The sequence below is a fragment of the Stigmatopora nigra genome, chromosome 21 (genome assembly GCF_051989575.1).
Source record: "Stigmatopora nigra isolate UIUO_SnigA chromosome 21, RoL_Snig_1.1, whole genome shotgun sequence".
NCBI classification, from domain to species: Eukaryota; Metazoa; Chordata; class Actinopteri; order Syngnathiformes; family Syngnathidae; genus Stigmatopora; species Stigmatopora nigra.
This window is the reverse complement of record NC_135528.1, coordinates 7,112,673-7,133,144: the sequence shown is the minus strand read 5'-3', so window position 1 is coordinate 7,133,144 and position 20,472 is coordinate 7,112,673. Positions and strand designations below refer to the sequence as shown.

The following is a 20,472-nucleotide window of genomic DNA, read 5'->3' as shown; positions in this document are numbered from 1 at the left end:
TATGAAATATGCAGGGTAGCATTGTTTCCCTCTAGCGTGAGTAAAGTGTCAATGCATCCAGTCTAAAATGCACCACTATAATTTTATTTTTGCACCATAACCGATTTCTTATCATGTATTTAACGACTTCAGAGCTCAGAAGGCCAGAAAAACTGGAGCATATGCAAACACGCGCACACGCAACACGGTCCCTGGGAGTGCGTGTGCGCGTGCACATCTCTACTACTGGTACTTTTTTTGTTTCTTTTTTTTGTTTTGCCTCGCGTGTGTGCATGAGTAGTCGTGTCACTCTGCTGCGTGCTCGCCGCGTGAACTTGCCGCGCCTCTGTGACGGTCACGCCGGTGGTGGGGGCCGGCAGCCCGCCAGCCGCAGACATCAGCAGGCGGGGAGGGGAGCGACAGCCGCGCTTTCCGCCCTCCAGCCCCGGAGCACAAGCCAGCGCACGCGAGGGGGGGTGGCGAAGCTTGCCAGGCCAGCCGAGCCTAGCCGAGTCTAGCCGAGCCTAGCCGAGCCCAGCCGAGTCTAGCCGATCCTGGCCGAACCCAGCGGAGCCCAGCGGAGTCTACCGGAGGACGACGCGGAGGAGAGAGGAAAAGCACCCGGAACCCACTGCCTGCCCGACCGCTGTCGTCGTCGTCAATGACAGTAAGCCCCCACACACTCCCTCGTCACACTCGTTCGCCTCGGTGGGGCAAAGTTGAGAGCTCCGGCGCTACCGGCGTTCCACGCGCTTCATAGCCGAACGCCGAGCGTCTGAACCCGGCTTGCCGGCTCTCTCAACTGCGCCACTCCTTCCGCTTACTTTCTCTTTCTTTTTAAGCCTTTTTAACACTCTTATCCTCATTTAAAGTACTTCTAATCACATTGACGTTGTGTAACTGCGTGTTTGCGTTTATTTGTTCACATTTTGGGGCTTTTTTGGGGGTTAAAATAACTGCGTTTCACCATCGCGGAAGTGTGGACATGCGAGGCGAGCAGCTGATTCCAATCCGGGCTTGATGAGTCGCCATCTCTCCGGGCGTGTACGCTTTTAGTATACTGTAATGTACTACGACTACTATTACTACTACTACTACTACTTACTATATAGCACGGTCTTTTTTTGTTACAAAGGACGCACTGGCTTTGTGATTGCGAAACTATCCGTGATGTCATTCATCCCAGCTCGGGCCATTATATAACGGCACTGTGGGGAAGCCTGTGATAGCAGAGAGGCTATTTTTACTCTGTTTATACTCGTCGACCGCCCCCCATCCTCCTCGTCCTCCCCCAACCAATACTGCACTACTCCGGGTCCCGAGTGATGGCCCATCTCTCACATTGTCACTTTAAAAAAAAAAAACTACAATCCGTGCATTGTACTAGTTTTGTTAGTGGGGTTGCAGAAGTTGTCATTTGTTGACTTGTTAACCAACTGACTATTTTCGGGCATTTAAAAGAGTCCTTTCTGAAAAATGACATTTCATGAAATAGTCCAAAAGTCATAAAAAAATATTGGACATACTTTTACCACAGTTCACTGTGGTTCTAGCTAAGTTCTTCCATTTTGTTTAAAAGTTGACTGTAGCTAGTTTGAGTTGTATTTGTTTTGATTCTGTGTTTATATGGGATGCCCCGCCTATCTGTCAGATATCAGCCAATGACAAGATCTATCAAGTCAAGAATGTCAAATATGTCATGTCCAAATCAGACCAGAATACCCATCGAAATACGCCGTCTTGTCACTCAAACGACGTTGTCAACGCCATTGTTTGATGCCGTGTTTGTTTGGCAGATGACACGTGTAACGCAAAATTTCCACCCGGGGGGTTGACATACTCAATATTTCAATATTTGTATCCATATTAAACAAATTGCCATTTTGGATCGCACCACTACATTGAGTGTGGCCAGAGGCAGAATTACCTTGAATATAGATCAATCCATGACTGCCAACTCTCCCAGTCCAAACTAATTGGACGCCTAGCGCTGTCAGTGGCAACAAATACGTTAAAAGTCACCATAAATGCTTTAAAAGTAACAAGAATTCCCCAAAATATCTGTACAGAATTCTTCCAGAAATGCCATTTTATGTGTTTTTTTAAATTCTATGTGTTCGATGTAAACATTGAGTTCCTGTCATGCTTACCTGCCCTCATTTTCATAACTAAAGGCCAACATTTTCAACGGAATGGTCATGTAGCAACCTAGTTATTATAAGTACTCAGCCCTGAATCTTTATTGCTTAGTAGCAATCCACCATTGTATGTTGAGAGGCCATATTGTGGCTTTAAGCGATACCTAGCTCGCCGAGTAGCGAAAGGCTTTGTGCGAGGACAAAACTGGCAACGACGCTAACGACAGGCAATTAGAGGCCAATGTGTCAAAATCACAAGCCATTCAACTTCAACTCGCTCTTATTGGACGCAACCATTTTGTAACAGAAATAGGTGCGCTGATAGAGATTTACGGCCAGGACGAATAATGAAATTGGGTTGTCATATTTTGTTGAATAGACCCACAAAAAATCTCAAGGAAGCATGAAAAAGTACAGGATGGAACAGACATTTTGGCTCGTTTGCACTTTTGAGAATGTTATAAAAAAAAAAATAAAGCCAGCAAGTTAGCCTTGGCAACCTGAAATTTGGTCTAGAAATCTACTTGAATAGTGAAGAAGGGGTGTGTAGACTTTTTCCCTTATTCAAGTTTAGGGATTTGATCTTTTAAGAGTAAATGAGGTGTCTGCGTTCCATGTGATCGCCAAGCCGCATTCATATTTGATCAGCTTCCAGCTCGAAGACCGCCCGCTCTTTTTGAAGCTTGCTGGGGGGGGGGGTGCGTTAGCCCCCCCACGAGTTGAAACGGGGGGCATCCGAGGGGACGTGCCCCTCCAGAACGGAGGCTTTTTACATGGTAAATTTGTCTGTTTCATCTAAAAACGATAAAAAGTGGTTAAAATCATACAGCATTATACTCATAAAATGGAGAGTGAAATTATTGATGTACTTAGGAATGATTACATTCATGCATTTATTGTTTTTATTTTGTTTTTAAGGAATTTAAACCTTAAACAAGTTCAGTATATCAGATTAATTAATTTTTTTGATGGATATATCTTCCCATCTTTATTTTAAAAAAAAGGCAATTGATGAAATAACAACAAGTACCCTCCTTATATGTCCTCTCGTTATCCATTAGCCCGAAAACGCAACCGCCGCAGCATCTCGGTCTCAAAAGACGTCTTCCGGTTTTCAAGCTCGCGTTTTAACCAATACACGAATACCCATTAGCTCAGCCGGAACATTTTCCCTTGAGATGAGTGCTTTTTTTTCCCCCAACTGCCATCCAAATCATGCTGAAAAGATAAAAGTAGCCAATAGCTATGACCACATTTTCAACTTATTGGCTTCTGTTGCTCCATGCGTGGATCCAGTTAAGTTTTGGCGCCGTCGCCATTCGCAATATCGATAAATCTATTCATTTACTCGAGCGGTCGCCAGGACCGTGTGAACTGGGCCGGAAGTCATCTTCGGCGGATTTGTTCTGACAATAGCTGGCTAATCTCGGGCAGATGTTTTGGCGGCTCCTCTGAAATGATTAGGGGGGGGGGGGGTTAGTGGACTGTTTTTATGGCGCCTGGCCTCCTCATCACTCCGTCCGTCCGTCCCCCGAGTAGCCACGGAGAAGAATCTCGCATCCACTACACTGCGCAAACCTCTGATGATGTAATCCCAACAAAGCTTGCACAAGGCTGCTTAGAAGCTGCTGGATTTGCAGCTTTTTATTTCAACTTTTTAGGCAGCGTGAGTATGCTTTTTTTGGGTTATTCTTGGATTGGACATTTTTTTTTCTTCTTCTCCTTCCTCAAAAATGACCTAGTTGTCATTTGCCGGAAATTTTGAAAATACAGCTAGCGAGTGAAGTGGCTCGTAGCATGTAAAATTACCCAATTGGTATTAAATTTAACACCAATTTACCCGATAGATAAACAACGCGAAATTCAGAGACTTTTTCCAAAGAGCCAAACATCCCGACTGACCCCGAAATGAACTCGGCGAGAAGTTTTTCCACTTTAACCCGAGAGCGTGTTGAAATTTAGCGGCGCTAATAGCGCTTTATATTGTTGTTGTTTCCTCCTAATCCTGGAAAAGTGTTTCATAATGCCCGCTTGGAAGTATAGTAAGCCGGCGTTGCGATTTGTGGGAGGGTTAAGCTCGGTTCCATTAGAAACAAACACGAGGCCGATTGACCTCGGGCTGCCGACTCGGGCAAACATTTGTTACTCCCTCCAGACGCGAGAAAGAAGGCAAAAAAAATGGCGAAGATACTGTTGACTTAATCTTATCAAACACGCTATGTTTTTTTTTTTCTTCCACGCTAGACTCTCCCAAACGGTACTCGGTAGACATCTGAACAAACATATTGTGTTTGCTGTCCACGTGCCTCAGGACGGCTTTCCATCTTGAAAGGTTTTTTTTTGTTGGACCTTTTTGAGGTCAAAGGTCAAGGTATTTAAAAGTCGATTTTTTTAATGAGGTTTGAATTTGTTTTTAGCAAATCTTTGTCAAAAATAATTGAGGGATATGAAAGTATGTTGATTTAATGATCATTTAAATCAGAAAAAAATGTTATTTGGAAAAATATCACAAAAAAAAAGCTGAAATTCTCCCAAAAAATGGAATGTAAAAGATGAGTTAAAAATGTGATGAAATGCAAAATCAATTAGTTTGAAATAGAAAAGATTGAAAATTATTATTAAATGATTTTTTAAGGTTTTTTAATACAATTAATTAAAATAATAACCCATTTTGCATTTATAGGTTGCTTATTTCTTTTTATTTAGAAGTCTAATGCCCTACATTCAAAATATTCCGTTTAAAAATATTTAAATATGTGACAGTCTCTTCATTAAATAAATAACAAAATTTCTACGTTATTACAATAAAATCCCTACCATATTTTAATAACTACATACACATTTTGATTTATAATTCAATTGTCTGAAAATACCGTTCCCAAACATGTACCCAAAATATTCTTTAATTTGCCAAATTTAATCTCCAAAACCAGGAATTGAAATGGCGCTCATCTTGGGTGCCACCCATAAAAATAATTGACGCTCTGTGGCGGGGCATGTGGCTTTTTGGGGTGAACTCTGGCGTGTAAATGCGCCCATGAAAGACTCAAAGATCTCTTTGGGGTTGGAAAGTAAAGGTGAAAGCCAGGTTAAGGAAGCCTGCAAAGTTTGCGTCAGGCGTCACTGCAGCGATTTCACACAGCTCGGAGTGTTCGTCTGCCCCACTTTGGCTCTTTTAATCATGCAGACACTCCGCCGTGTGTGAGTTGGCTGACCTGAGACCACCCCAGCCGGTAAAGGGAGGCAGTGCACGGCGCTCGCTCGCTCTGATTCTTCATACTCGCTAACACTTTGCCTCGTGATGACACACACACTCATCCAAAGCCATGTTAAGGAATTAACGTCTGATCTTAATGTCCTTATTTGGACACTTTTGCTTTTTGACGCAAATGTTACATTTGAGTCCCGGTTGTAAATGTCCAATTCCATTCGGACTGGGATTGTCTGACTAATGGTGGATATTGAGTTAACAACATTAAATTTGGTTGTTTCCTATAGCTCGGGAGCTAGATTTAACTTGTATGCTAGCTATCCATATATTTTTAAGATCTTGCATTTTTTTGGGGGGCTCTGGAGAGACTTTTTAGATCAAAAGGCAGAGCATTTTTTTTTCCGTGGGTAGTTGCTACATCTTTTTGTGTGTGTGTGTGGTTTTGCAGAATTCCTCTTCGAACGGCGGCGGCACTTTGGAGACTGGCGCTCATTGACTTCTTTTTTGTACGCCGGCGCACCGCAAGTCCGATTTCTGTTGTGACGTGTTGCCATGGAAACCAACGTCAGAGACACGGAGGAGATTGAAAACTCAGACCAGTTCAATGTCGCATTAAGAAATTTGCTCTATCATTCTTACATGGGCAAAAAAAGTCACTGTTGACATCAAATGCATTTAAATATTGATGTAAAAATTGGAAAATATTTGATTTTAAGAGTCATTAATGCTAATGGACGTCCAATGTCATTTAGAGTTTGATTTTGCAATCTTATCTTTTTGTCCTCTTGCCTCGTGCTTGCATACGTGCACTTTTTTTCCCTCTGAACTTTGAACTTGAAAATATCATTAAGGTCTATTGTGTTAGTTATGCAAGATTTTTTTTTTTTGCATTACAAGACAATTTGACTTAAAACATGTTACACGACACAGCAAAAATCCAACTCTTTTTAAATATACTCTACTTTTCTTTTCTTCCAGTTCCTGACAGTGAAGCCATTCGGACCCTTGGCACAAGCATCATCCTTGGCTACCCGTCTCGCCCCAAAAACTCAGGCTCCGCCTCCTCCTCCACATGCTAGCCCTGTTTCCGGCACTCAGGTATGACAATTTTTTTATTCTAAGCCTTTTTCTAACCGTAGTTACCCAAAATAACATATATATGTGTATATATATATATGTGTATGTGTATATAGTCAACATAAGTAGTCACCAGAATAAGTTGTCAACAATATAAACAAGTAGGAAAGTGCATAAATAACAACACCAAACAAACAGATAAATATATAATACTTCAATATTTGTTTGCGGTGGCCACATGAGTTGAAAAGAATTGAAAGGCAAATAAAAAAACCATCTCAGGTTCCCCATTTTTTTTTTGCACAAGCGCTTTACAACAGGGAACACCGCAGGGATTAATTGGTAATTTGAGATTATTGTAATGGCCGCCCGCCGCAGTCTCAAAGGACAAACCAAAGGAGGGAAGGAAGAAGGAGCGGGCGCCAGCGATTTACACTTCAAATAATCCAAAGAAATGCCTGGCGATCCTCTCTCTTCTTTCTGGCGGCGGCTTTTCGCAGCCCCGTTTGGGAATAAGAAAATCAAAGCAGAGTTTGCAAACACGCCCGGAGGAGGATGGGAGTTTCTTTTTATTTTTAAATTCTCCTCTAGAAATGTCAGCGCTTTAATGAGCCGCTTCAAATGGTGTGAATGCATAAGAAGGAGATTTAAATGAAGGTGAGCAACCCACACAAGTGCTTACTTTTCACTTTTCCCTTGTAAATTAATCAATGAAATTAATTCATTTAAGGCTTTCAGAAAGGAAAAAAGCTACAGTGGATTGCTATTCAAAAGTGGAAACTTATTTTTGATCATTTACATTTTTTTATAGCTATTATTATAAAATAATTAAAATATTTATAGCTCCAAAAATGAAAAAAGATAAGATAGAAATTCGAATAAGTTTGCTCTGTGTGTATTTTATGCAGTGAATTGTATTAGTATTGTTATTTTTTTATGAATACTTTGACTGCAATAGACTTTTTAAGAGATTAGAATTAGCATTACAAATTAGCCACATGCTATCCATTTTAATGTAGTTACCTATACAGTGCGGTCATCAGGTGCATGTGGAATTATTCAGTTTCTTTTGCACTTGAAGGTGTGTGCTTTAGTCTACGTGTGTGTGTGTGTGTGTGTGTGTGTGTGTGTGTGTGTGAGGGAGGGGGCGGAGTCAGGCCACTTAAAATAGCTTCTACTCGCCATGGCAACAACAGCTGACTGCTCGATCGAGCGGAATCTCTCCATCGTATTTACTGCGTGCTTCTTTCTGGCCACTTGTTCTGTTTGGTTGCGTCGCCATGGAAACGCGCACAGCTAAGGCGGATACGGCTCCCGCCCGCTAAGGCCCATGTCCAATGCGTCAGCGCATCACCTCACAGGTTTCTCGGAGGGAGGGAGGAAGACTAAACACCTGCTCCATTCGCTTATTTTCAAAAGTCCAACCTCCACGTTTCTATTGTTTAAAAAACCCACCCGGGATCAAACCCTCGACCACAAAACTGCGAGCCCAATGTGGTAACCGCTCACTCAAACCTACTTTTAAAAGTTACGGTATCCTTAGCAACGGGAAATTCGGTAACACGTCCTATACAAGTAGTCCAGATAAAAAAAATCCTCAAAAACATAAAAGTCGGCCATTTTCTGCTTGTTTGTGAACCACGAGTTGCCCAACATGTCTCTTTGAACTCATTGCGTACATGAACTCTGTAACCCTGCCGACTGTACACTGCGCTGTTACTATTTGTAGCTGCCGTGTGTAGACACACACACACACGTAGACATACATATGTGTGTATGTAGCGAGGTACGGCCGTGGTTTCATCTTGACAGATGGCGGGTGCCGCCCACTCGCTGCCAGTTGTTACACAATATGTATTGTGTAACACATGCGCACACCAAGGCTATAAATTGGAACCGGTTTGGCAGGTCGTACTTTTTCTCGTCTCGTTAATGCAACTCCAAACGCACCCTCGTCGATGTCCGTGACACTTCTTTGCGTTGAAAGAAATTGTACGCTACAGCAATATGGAAAAGAAAATTGTTCAATTTAACTATTCTGAATTTTACAGTGTACCTAAAAATAGCAAATTTTAACAAATATGAAATAAAAAATCTATCAAAAATATAATCATTTACATGACACCGCGAGACGTCCAATAATCATTAAACAGGCCTTGTGACCTTTGACCTTATAACCAAAATAAAATCTCCCCTTCCTAAATTCAAATTGACCTTTGACCTCATGGCCTAAAATGTCTGTTTGTTGTTGTTATTGGTGCACTTTGTATAATGACAATAAAAACGTTCATATCAAAAAAATATAATATATAAAATATAATCCTAAATTCAAATGGACCTTTCTTTAATGTTTGTATGAACTCATCATGTGGTGCGCTCGACTTTGCCCTTGTAAAAAAAAAATGTGTGAGATCACACTCTCCCATAAAGCTGATGACGGGAAGCCCTAGCTTGGACGCCCAGCCAGCGCCCTTCCCTAGTAATGATGTCATAGCTTTTTCTCACGAACTCGCCTGCGGCCGCAACGCCGCTTGGGGTTACTCAAGGTCACGCACAGACAGTGACGGACGTTTCTTTTAGTTTTGTGTTTTTGTCAAAGTATCTACCTCATGTGACTTTACACTGCATTTGCTGTGGTAGATTCAGGTGCTTCTGTTAAAAACGGCGTTCAACAACCCTCCCTTTTTAAGTCGTTTTGTTTTAAAAAAAAAATGCACCATTTTGGGAAAAGAAGAAGTATATTGTGAAATAAGTCAAAATTCTACGTGGTCAATTCTTGCCCAATATAATAAACTTCTGAAAAATAACTATTTTTTTCTCAGACAATAATAATGATAATAAACACTGAGGAATTCATTTGTTTTTGTAGATTAGGAAATGGGCTGATGGGAAAAAAACTCAACACTATAATTCTTGGGGAAAAAAAACGAGTGGCATTTTGTAAACAAAGGAGATGAAGTGTTCTTATGGAGCAAATATTTTTCCAGTGAAAAAGAACGTGGTTTCCTCCTCCTCCCATCGTGGAATGAGAGTAACGTCGAACGAAGTAGGGCTGCGGTGGAGGAAGGCATTTCCTGTATGTTACAACCTCTCTCACACACGGGGTTGCACGCACGCCAAGCAAACAGCTGTCAGACACGACGTCAGCCCACAAAGCCTCGGTGGGGAGAGGGTGACGGGAAAAAGTCCTAGTTTTCCTGAAGGCTCCATTGCCGCTGTTATATTTTCCACTGTGGTGCGTTTAGGGACCTCGTGTTGATTTCACAATTGGAGAGCAAGTGCTTTTATGAATGTAAAGTGTAACATATGACTCATTTTGGTCACTTTATGAAGGCCTTGTGAACGTATGAGTTTATAACTATGAATATTTACTTTTTTATCTTCATTGTGTATTCTTTGGCCGGTGCAATTTATAATAATATAAAAAAATACGATAAATAGTCGAAATTGAAATGAGTATCTCCCGTAGCAGGCTAGCAGCTAACAGATGCTATCACATTGACAAAATAATGTTAATATAGTGATGACTTCACTTTAATTTAAATGCATTGACTTTGATGGGGAAGTTGCCCCTACCAACATGGCCGCCCTTAGGCCTTGTTTGTAAAGAGGAAAGGTTTTTTTCCATACTTCTGCTTTGAGTTGAGCTAACTAATAGACTTCCCGTTCATTTTAAAGTGGTAGGCTGACAGCCAATGGATGAATGTCATCAATGGCGACCAATCCGTTAACTGTTGCCTTCAGTGACGTTTGCTTTGGTTGACATCTGTTATCATTTCCTAGAAGACTCATTTATCCGTTTCTGTTGGTACTTTTTTTGTTGTAGTTTGCATTTTTGGACTGGTGCGTCCTGTCTTTTTTCTCCGCGACCCCCCCGCTGCGTCTCGCCGGCTGACTCAGAGTTGTCCTCGCGTCGAGTTTCTCTCTGGTTCTTCTCCGCTACCATCTGTTTGCCTCCGTTTTGTATTTTTTCCGCTCTCGGTCGCTCCATCTGTCCGGACGGCCACCGTGGCCACCCGTGGCGTCCTCGCCGCTTTTGCTCCCCCCGTCGAGGTTCCCCCTTTTTAGATCTGCCGAGCTTAAAATAAGGAAAAAAAACGTCAACAAAAACGTGCACAGTTATGAGGGGAAAAAAGGACATAATTCATCAAAATGCTTGACTAAAATATAAGGATTGGACATTATTCTTACAATGCTAAAATATGAGCTAAAAACTCAACATTTAATCATTCAGTTAAAGAAAAAAAATATATATAATTAGTTTTTTAAATGCCAGATGAAGTGACACTTCTCTTGTTTTTTTTTCAAGAACCAACGCATTGCATTGTGGGAAAGAAAATCCAGAAGTGCTTCTCAATGGGCCGGAGGACCACCTGCTGACCAAACAAGGGGGGTGTTGAAGGACCTTACATTTAAATGAGGTAACATACTTTATAAAAAGGCTCTATTGCTTTCCATTATATTTAAAAAATTATATTAATTAAACTGGTACTTTTAAGCCAGCTAGCCATAACGCTAAATTTCAAGAGCTGTGGTGCTAGCTTAGGGAGCCATTGACCTGCTTTTACCTCCGTCTCTTTTAATTGTTATTATTCAGTTGCGGGAAAGGCCGCCCCCGCACCTTCCTCCATAACGCTAACGCAAAACAAAACAGTGTGTCTTTGATACCGCAATGGAAATTGCCAACCCCTCGTTAAAAATCAAATCATTTTCTTCCCGTGTGCTGAAAAAAAAGCCAATGAAAAACTAATATTTTGTGGATAGCAACAAGATATTTGCCAGGGACTGAGCTCATGTGTCGATTTACGTGTTTTAAAATGAACTTTCCATGGCCGTCCGTCCGTCACTTCAACCAAAGAGTTTCAACACGATATTTGTTTTCTCTCACTTTTGTACTTTTGTGGCTTTGTTGGGGAAATAGCTCAATTTGTGCAATTTTGCACCGCCAGTTGGCGATAATGGCTATTGACAGCTAGCTATACATGCAAAGGCGTTGACGTGAACACGCCATTGTGTGCCACACGGACGCCTGTTGAGCTCGTACTCGTTTGTTTCTCTCTGGTTGACATTCCATACAATACTGGCAGCCACTCGTTTTGTGTCATTTTTTTGGGGCTTTGCCAATTATGGTCACTGACGACTGGCAAATTCGACGCTTTCTAAACATTGCTTGTTAAACTCTGTTTACAGATGCCTATTTAGCCTGTAGCTAATGTGTGTTTGTTCTTACTTTCTGATAAAATACAAAATTGCCCTTCCAAAAATGCGACTTATACTGCACTGCAATTTATATACATTTTCCATCTTGATAGTGCATTCTTTAGCTCCTATATTACGAAAAATACAGTATTTTGATTTTTACTGATCCAGGAATTGTACCTTTTTTCCCATTTTTTTGCATAAAAACACATTTTTCCCCTCAGTTTTTTGCAGCTGTCAGATTACCCACAAGCTTTCACAAAAGCAACAAAATATTTCCCACTTTTTTCCCACTGTTTAGCCATTAGCGCCTATTCCAAAAAGGCTTGCTTAGTCAATTCCATTGAGAACAAAGGGGAAAAAATGCTATCCCCATGCTATTTCTCCAGATATTTTCGAGCAATGTGCACAAGTTTCCACATTGGTGCATAGGTTATGCTCCTATTGCAATTTTAACCGTCCAAGGGAATGGTGCGCTATTACGAACGGCGCCCGTAATCACTCTATTATGCGGCTTGGCGTGTAAACATTACATAATCCTCCCATCAGGCTGCACTCGCTGAACTGAAGGCCGCAAAACAAGCGGCACTTTTGCTTTTAATTGCTGCCGCTTCGGCGATTTTTTCCTTTTTTTTTCCTAGCGACGGTCGACAGGGGCTACTTGCACAAAGCTCATTCACAAATAGACACACAAATGAGCGCGTAGGAGGATTTGGGAGGGAGTGGAAGGGATGGGCAAATCACCGCTAAGCTCTTCTATTGCTGTATAATCCCTCAGAGTACACACACAAATACACATGTGAAGTAAAGCAGCCATTACACGCGGGCAAACGTCCAGCTCGGTAACATCGCTGGCGTATTTTTGGAAAGACAAACTTGTCCAGAAGTACTATAAGTCTAAAATACTCCATTAATAGGCATTTTCATTTCAAAGATTTTTTTTCCAAATTGCTTCATAGTTAAAAGTTAGTGACCCAAAATTTTTGAGCCAGATGCTTAACTAACAAATAGGAATTTGACTTTTGTTTATTTCCGATCACTTCCTGTCTTAGAAAGAGACATCAAGAGAGTCGTCAAAATAATTGAGAAGATTCACAGGAAGTCTAACAAACATAAACAGGAAGTGTTGATGTTGGTCCTCCTCCAGTGGGAATCCTCTCCGGTGGTCTGAAATTTGCTGCTGTTTATTTGCCTTCCAAATCTCTCGGAAGTGGGTCACTTTACTTTGAAAGGCAAGTGAGCTAAGATGACATCTTGTGGCCAACTGGGGAATTGCGAGAGATTTGAAGCTCATTAATATACAGATTTATTTTTTATTTTTACAGTCGTTATCGTTTGATTGGAATTGTTAAAGCAGATATTCTTAGATTAAAGCTATTCTTTCTTTGTGGTTATTTAAAACAAATATTTGTTCAGAACTTTTTTATTAGTAGTTTTTTAGTTTAAATAAAGTTTTCATAAAAGGCCGACTTAAATATTTTCATTGATTTCGTATTTGTTCTTTTATTCTTCACGTTTATAAAAAAAATTAATTAATAGAAAAATAATTGAAAGCTTTTTAACATAATATTACAATTTTTCTCCTAATATTTAAAAAAAACTAATTCATTTCATTCATTTTGAAAAAGAAAAAAACAATTCCTCTACTCCTTTACATTTCATTGCGTAATTCAAAACTTTATTTAAAACATATTTCCACTCATACCATCAATCCACAACACACTTTACCTTCCTTCCAATTTCCCAATCTCCATCTTTTCTCTTCTTTGTAAGAACCACCATCATTAGCATTCTCCGGGCTTTTCGCCAGCTGGCGTGCATCGTTTTCAGTGCGGGCGTGTATCGGCACCCTTGACATCCCACCCCCTTTTTTCTCTTTTTCTCCACTAGGCCATTTTGCCCACTGTGTGTGTGTGTGTGTGTGTGTGTGTTTATGTGTGTCGGGGCACTCATTCAACCCATTGCGTAAGAGGCTCCGGCACTCAGCGTGCGTGTCTCCCTCCTCATGGGCGTGGGCGACTATGCGCGACCACTTTTTAGTGTGTTTTTTATGTGTGTGTGCGCGAGGGAAAACAAGAGATTACCTGCGTGTTTCATGGCAAGGGAGCTTCCTACCGGGTTGCCAGGATTTAGCTGACTCGCCCTAAAGACGGGTTTGTGTATCAACGCCAACGCCAGCGAGACGCGTAAGAGGAAGCCACGGAACAAGTCTCGCTTGGAATGAGAGAGAGAGTGAGTGGGGGAATCGGAGTTGAGTGGTGAGTACTATGTTCTATGTAGTATTTCAGGCCAACATTTTGGGGGGGGGGGGGGGATTACTCGCTGGATACATGAGTGAGTATGTGTGTGGAATTATTACGCACGTAGTATGTCCGCCGCCCTACTTTCTGCAGCACAATTGTGCTTCTCAGTCGACTTTTTACAGCGTGTTGCCCGAGGCTTAAAAACAATACATGCAAAACAACAACAAAAAAGTGCAAGTCATCCAACTTGTGTTTTTTTTCTTTCTTCACATTTCTGAGAAAGGCTTGTGAGTAGGGTACTTATATTGATATTGTGTACTGCTTTATAAGGGTCGCAGGGGGTGCAGGAGTTTATCTCAGCCAAGTTTTGATAGTCATAAATATTTGACTTTTCATTTTTTTAAAATTCAGTATTCATTTTTACTTTATTTCTTACATGTTTAGATTTCTATTTTGTATTATTTCATGTATTACTTTGGAAAATTCATTCATTCATTACTCTACTACTTATCATGACGGTTGCAGGGGGGGCTGGAGTCTATCCCACCTGCCTTGTTAAAATTCATCTTTAAAAATGATTTAATAAAATTTTAAAAAGCATATTAGCCCCAGGATGCTAATTTGAACCCACTACTCCAAGTGTAAAAACATCCCTCACATCAACCCCAAAATGGCCGACTTTCTATATGTTTCACAGCTATTTTTTGTGCATCTTCTCACCATTAAAAAAAATAAAATTAAAAACTTAATTCAAAGTGGTGTTGGGGTCTGAAATTTCAAAACAAACGCGGCCATATTCTCCCATTTACGACCAAGATTCTTAGAGAAAAAAAAGGTGTTTGTTTTGACATGGGATGGTGGCTTCCACTTGTCCGCTTTCCCTCTCACGCACGCACACCCTTGAGTATTTTGACCTTAGAAGGACAATAGTGTAGTCGTGCGTGAGTGTGCGTTTTTTCATATTTTTTTTCCTCTTTATGCTTGGCTTGCATTCCTTTCTGTCACACACGCCTGAGTCACTTTTGGCTGAGATGTTTGCGTGCGTGAATACACGTGGGAGGGAAATGGAGCACATGGAGGCCAGTCAGCTTAGATTACAGGTTATCTGATAACCGCACGCACGCATGCGCCGATCCTCGCTGCCAAGTCAGCAACTTTCACCCTCAGCCAACGTGGGTGTTGCGTTTCATTGAAGCAAGACTCTCTCTCTTTCTCTAATGTAGGTCACGTCTTAAGACCATTATACTCCGCAGTCTCCACCCGGCTGCGCTCGACCCCTCATTCTCCGCTCGGGTAACACGTCGCTCTCCCTGAAAGTCAGATTAGCCGATTAGCGGTGTCGATGGCGGGTCAAACGGACCGCTTTATACTACCCCGTGGGGCCGGTATTGGCCCTCCAGCTGCGTATTGGACACCATATTTTTAAAGGGATTGCGGTCATGCTAGATGGCAATTTGCATGTGTTTTTAGCACATTTTCTAATAATGATAGATGTTAGGATGGTCATTTTTTGACGCCATTGACAGCCAATGGGTTTTAATTGTTGGTCATTTTTGAAGGAGGCCAAAAAATGCTCAATTTTGTATTATTTTTTTTTCAGGACTGTGAGGCGGGAGTTTCGCAGGGCAATGATTCCGCATGAAACGCCACACACTCGGCCCCCCGTCGTCCTCGGCGGCAGCAGCAGGTGCGGACCCCCCCCGGACACCCCCCCAAAAATCTAACTGTGACTTAACCCCTCTTTCCTCTGGCCCCTTTTAGGTTAGTCAACAAGTAGGAGTGCGGAAAGTCAAAGACAGGAAAAAAAAAACAGGATCAGGAAAGTCTTGGAGGATGAAGTCCAATCATGAACGAAGCAATGAATGTCTACCCCCGAAGAAGAGGGAAATCCCCCCCAGCACGCTCCCCTCAGAAAGCCGTTCCCCGATGCCTCCGCCCCCCACCGTCGCCGCGGAGCCCCCGGCTCCCGAGAACACGTCGTGGGTGGACTCGGGCAGGAACGGGAGCGTCCACCACCGTGGCGCCGCCCAGTACAAGTCCTTGAGCGCCACGGCGTCCGACTCGGTGCGACTGGTCTCGTCCCTCCCCGCCCTCTACACGTCCCCCATCTCCCAAAGCCAGTTGGGGGGTACGGTCCACTACGCCCAGCTTCCCCCCAACCTTCAATTCATCGCCTCGCCGTACAGCGCCCCCTACGCCGGCTACATGGGACCTCACCTTCTCCCGCCCCCTCCTCCGCCGCCGCCCCTCTCCTCCTCCCCCTCCCAGAGGTCGTCGTCACACCCCGAAAGGTCGCCGTCGCCCGCCTGTAAATACGACCAGCGATTGTCCGCCCGCTACGCCGGCGCCATGCCCCCGCCGCCCACCTCCCTGCACCACCATCACTACGCGGATCGAGGGACTTCCAGGAAAGAGGACGCCGTCTCCACCTCCAGGGAGCTTCACAACGGCGGGCTGGAGCGGAGTCGGCGCTCGGGCCCAACCCCGGACAGAGCAGTCAAATTACGCGACCCCTACGAGGCCCGTCGGGCGCTTGACTACGCTCACGACCCAACCAGGACCTCCGTACTTCTCCCACCCGAGGACCGACGAGCTCCGCCCTCCCGTGGCAGCCCCGGGAAGACGCGGCAGGAAAAAGGCGCCCTCCTGGGGAAAGCGTCCAATCAGACGGCTTCGTCGTCCGGCCGCTCGTTCACATTTCCGCCCCCGTTAAGCGTAGACAATCTGAAAGCGGCTATCGGCCCTCTCTCGCCGCAGACCGTGATACAGACCACCCACAATTCCACGGTGGAGTCTCTGGCTAGCGGTATCTACCCTCAATCCCCGGTGATTGGCTACATAGCAGGCGCCGGCGCTAACCAACACGCGCCCATCACGTACCACGCCGGCCTGCAGCAACACGTGCTGATCACAGGAACGCAGCCGGTCATCATCCCGGTGGGCGCCCCGGAGCCCCCCGCGTCGCCCGCCGAGGCCCATCGGGGAGACGCCCCGGACCGACAAACGCGAGCCCAGCTCCACCTGCCGGCGCATCCGCCGCCACCGCCACCGCAGTCTTTGCCGGCGTATTTCGTCAAGGGATCCATCATCCAATTGGCGGATGGCGAGCTGAAGCGTGTGGAGGAACTCAAGACGGAGGATTTCATCCAAAGCGCCGAGATCAGCAGCGAGTTGAAGATCGACTCGTCCACGGTGGAGCGCATCGACGGGAGCCAGGCGTCGCCCGATTTTGCCGTGGTTCAGTTCTCGGTGGGCGAGCACAGATCGCAGGTAAATATGGCGTCCAAACATTTAGGTTCTCGAGTCAATCTCTCTGCCAATGTGACTGGGGTCAGTCAAATTATTATAAAACTTTATTTGGATGTTTTTAAATTTTATTTGGATATTTTTAAATATTATTTGTATATTATAAAACTTTATTTGTATTTTTTAAAATTTTAGTAGTATTTTTTGAAATTTTAGTAGTATTTTTTTAACATTTTATTTGTATATTTAAAAAGACATTTTAAATTATCCAAACAGCCACAACTTGCTTTGATTTTGCTTTAGATTTTTTTGCTAATTATCAAATTTGCCTCATATCTCAAGGCAAATATTTACCAGGGAATTTTTCCACATATCTCTGTTTTCTGTTGGGGCACTCATGTCCATATTCTCACTGAATGTCAATCTATAACGTCCAATTATTTCCCACCCATTCAGGTGAGCGTGGAGGTCTTGACGGAATACCCCTTCTTCGTCTTCGGACAAGGATGGTCGTCGTGTTGTCCGGACCGGACCGGTCGACTCCTGGATCTACCTTGCGCCAAGCTTTCCGTGGGCGACGTCTGTATTTCACTCACCCTCAAAAACCTGAGGAACGGATCCGTCGTCAACAAGACTCACCCCCCCTCGGAGGAGGAGGTCCCCACTTCCTCCTTCACCCCGGATCCGGTGCGCTTTTTCCGAGCCCCCGAAACCGTCGGCGGCGGAATAGGAGTCCGCGGGAACGGCGAGCGGGAGAACGGCGTGGAAAACGGCGACCTGGGGACGGGATCCTTTTTGAGGGCGGACCCCGGGAAAACGTCCGCCTCCAGGAAGCGGAGGTGGTCCGCCCCGGAAGGTCGGCAAGTGGAAAAACCCGAAGAGCCACCTTTGACCTTGCTTAAACCCTCTTTTGTCCCACATGACGTGAAAGTCACCATCGAGGGAAGGTCCAATTTTGGCAAATGAAGAGGAATGGCGATTACCCACAAAAAAGCGGCTATGTCTGCTTTTTTTGGTGGTTTTGTGTGGCCTCCACGACTTTCCCGTGGAGACGGAAAATGTTCTACACGTTGTATCACTCGCAATCTGTGCCGTTTTTTTCCTACACGAAATGCAGCACATGTCGTTAGCTTTTAGCTTTTAGCCTGTTAGGTCCGAGTTTTGATCCGTCACATTCTTCTTCGCTTTGGCCAGGTTTAAATGATTGTCAAAATCGATTCAGGGGTTATTAAAAAAAAAAGTCACGGGTTGGAACTGTGACAGGTCAATATTACTTTTATAAAAAAATAGATATCAAACTTTGTACAAGTGCAAACACACTGGGGATGATGGCGAATGTTTGTGTTTTGGCGATGAAATTTTACTTTATATTTTTGTAACCCGATGGATGGAAAGAGGAGTTTGGCTTTTTTTTTGTGCTTCTTTTTAATGTAGTACTGTACGTTTGTCCAGAAGGGGGCGGAACAAGTAGTAGCAGCAGCAGCACTTTGGCGAGTCGTCTAGGGTTTTTTGTTTTGTTTTTTGTTTTGTTTTTCGTTTTTGGTCCCGCCGATGTGCCTGAAAAAAAAAAGACGGAGAAATTTCGATGACGAAAAGCTCGCGGCGGGGCGAGTTTTGAAGGATGTCTTTGTATTTGTGCGCAAAATGTCTGTCTTTTCCAAACACATCAATTCAAAAGCCATCCCTCTGATTGGATGGATGTACGTACTGTATTTGTGCTGTGGGTGGAGGCGGGGCCTAAAACAACCTATGAGTAATCAAGGAACAATATGTTTTGGTGCGTTTTAGGGGTCCCATTTTGGCTTTTTCGACGTCACGCACACTTGTAGTTGAACAGTACAGTTGCACAGTGCTACGGTATGTGGTGTGTTTGTCTTTGTATACTGTGTATAGACAAATAATACTCATTTCATAATGATAAATATACTGTATATGTTTAGAGAGGAAGAATGAGACAATGTCCAATGTTTCCACTTTGGAATCTTTAAAGAGAATCTTGCAGTTTGCACATTAAGAGGAAAGGAAGCAGATGTTTGGTGGGCTTTTTTGTTGTTGTTGTTGTTTTGGTGGACCCTGTTTCTCAGATCAGACAAACACTGGAGAAATACCCAATTTTTTGGAATTATTAGTGGTCTAGTTACACAGCGGTAACTATGTGCCGACCCAAAATCACCAACAAGGTACTCACGAGTTGCGGCACTCTTTGGCTCCGCCTTTTTTGGCAAGATACTGGTCCGCTTAAAATGGATCTGGATTAAAAGTTGTGAAAATCAGGGTAACATGGAAGAGGCTTAAGGGACTGAACACCAGAAAGATTTTACACAGATTTTGTTGGTTTGGGCTAAAACAATCTACCAGTAATCAAGTAATAACCATTTTATGGCTAAAGGAGGCGACTTTTGGGGACCACCCAGCATATGGTCAATGAGACTTTGCAAGGAGTTCCTGGGGTGAACATTTGGCTTCTGGTAGGGTGTTCTGATTGTCACTTGGACCCACTTTTAACCCTTGCTTTGGGTTTTTTTTAGTAAATAAACAGACATGGTGGATGGCAGGGTAACCTTGTAGTCCTGAGATTAAGGGTTGGAGGGCCTGTATGGAATTTTGTATGTTGTCCCTGTCCTTGGTTGATTTTCTTTGGGTACTCTGGTAGGTTGAGCTTGTAAGGAGATGGATGGAATCATGATGATAGTGTTGACAACAGGTGCCCTGGTGGATGTTGGGTGGTTTTTGTAGGGGTAGACCATATTGCCACTTCAGAAAAAAATAAATCTGACCTAATCAATCAGCCTCTTGGAACTTTTCAGGTTGAAATCACATACAATGTTACTAATGGAGCCAAAGCCAAGTCATGCTAGCGTCGCTATGGTTACCTAAGAAAGCAATATCACGCACTTTGCTTGTTGTGTATGTTATGTCCAAACACACACACACACACACACACACGGAATCATTCCACTGGAGTAGTTGGCAATAAATATTTCATTTTTTTTGATCCTTCAGCAACCAAAATCTTCACCATAAAAAGAATCGGTCGGAATGGTCTTTTTCAGGGATCTGTCCTCGTATATATATGCAGTAAGTCCACGCCACCATTGCAATCACCCTCCTGCAGGGGGCGTGACTTTTAAATCCTCAATAACCATTAGCTACCTTTGCTGTAAGTGGCGTAGCAAGGGGTGGGGAGTGTTTGGGGGGGGGGTGTCTCACTATTGCAGAGAATTTTGATGGTGTCAGTTAAAACAAAATGTTATGAAAACTCGGGGTGACATGGTGCCAAATTTGAGGAAACCTGGGGGCCTGATTGGTGGGGTTTTTTTGGGGGGGCGGTCCTCGCAAGATGCTAGAGGGCGACTTGTGGGTTTTACAAGCTACCCGG

At 43.4% G+C, this 20,472-nt stretch overlaps 1 protein-coding gene across 3 annotated transcripts; it reads left to right on the top strand.

Annotated features, from left to right (window-relative positions):
* Positions 1 to 254: 254 nt before the first annotated feature.
* Positions 255 to 20,257, top strand: atxn1a (ataxin 1a). Of its 3 annotated transcripts, none has more exons than XM_077742919.1 (6): positions 255 to 646; positions 6,307 to 6,426; positions 10,715 to 10,826; positions 15,448 to 15,534; positions 15,609 to 17,117; positions 17,550 to 20,257. In XM_077742919.1, the coding sequence occupies exons 5-6, from the start codon at positions 15,681 to 15,683 to the stop codon at positions 18,057 to 18,059; spliced, it is 1,947 nt and encodes a 648-aa protein (XP_077599045.1). In that variant the 5' UTR covers positions 255 to 646; positions 6,307 to 6,426; positions 10,715 to 10,826; positions 15,448 to 15,534; positions 15,609 to 15,680; the 3' UTR covers positions 18,060 to 20,257. The 3 variants fall into 3 exon arrangements, with proteins under 3 accessions (XP_077599045.1, XP_077599046.1, XP_077599048.1); XM_077742920.1 differs by lacking the exon at positions 255 to 646 and adding an exon at positions 5,788 to 6,188; XM_077742922.1 differs by lacking the exons at positions 255 to 646; positions 6,307 to 6,426; positions 10,715 to 10,826 and adding an exon at positions 13,662 to 13,862.
* Positions 20,258 to 20,472: the final 215 nt, after the last annotated feature.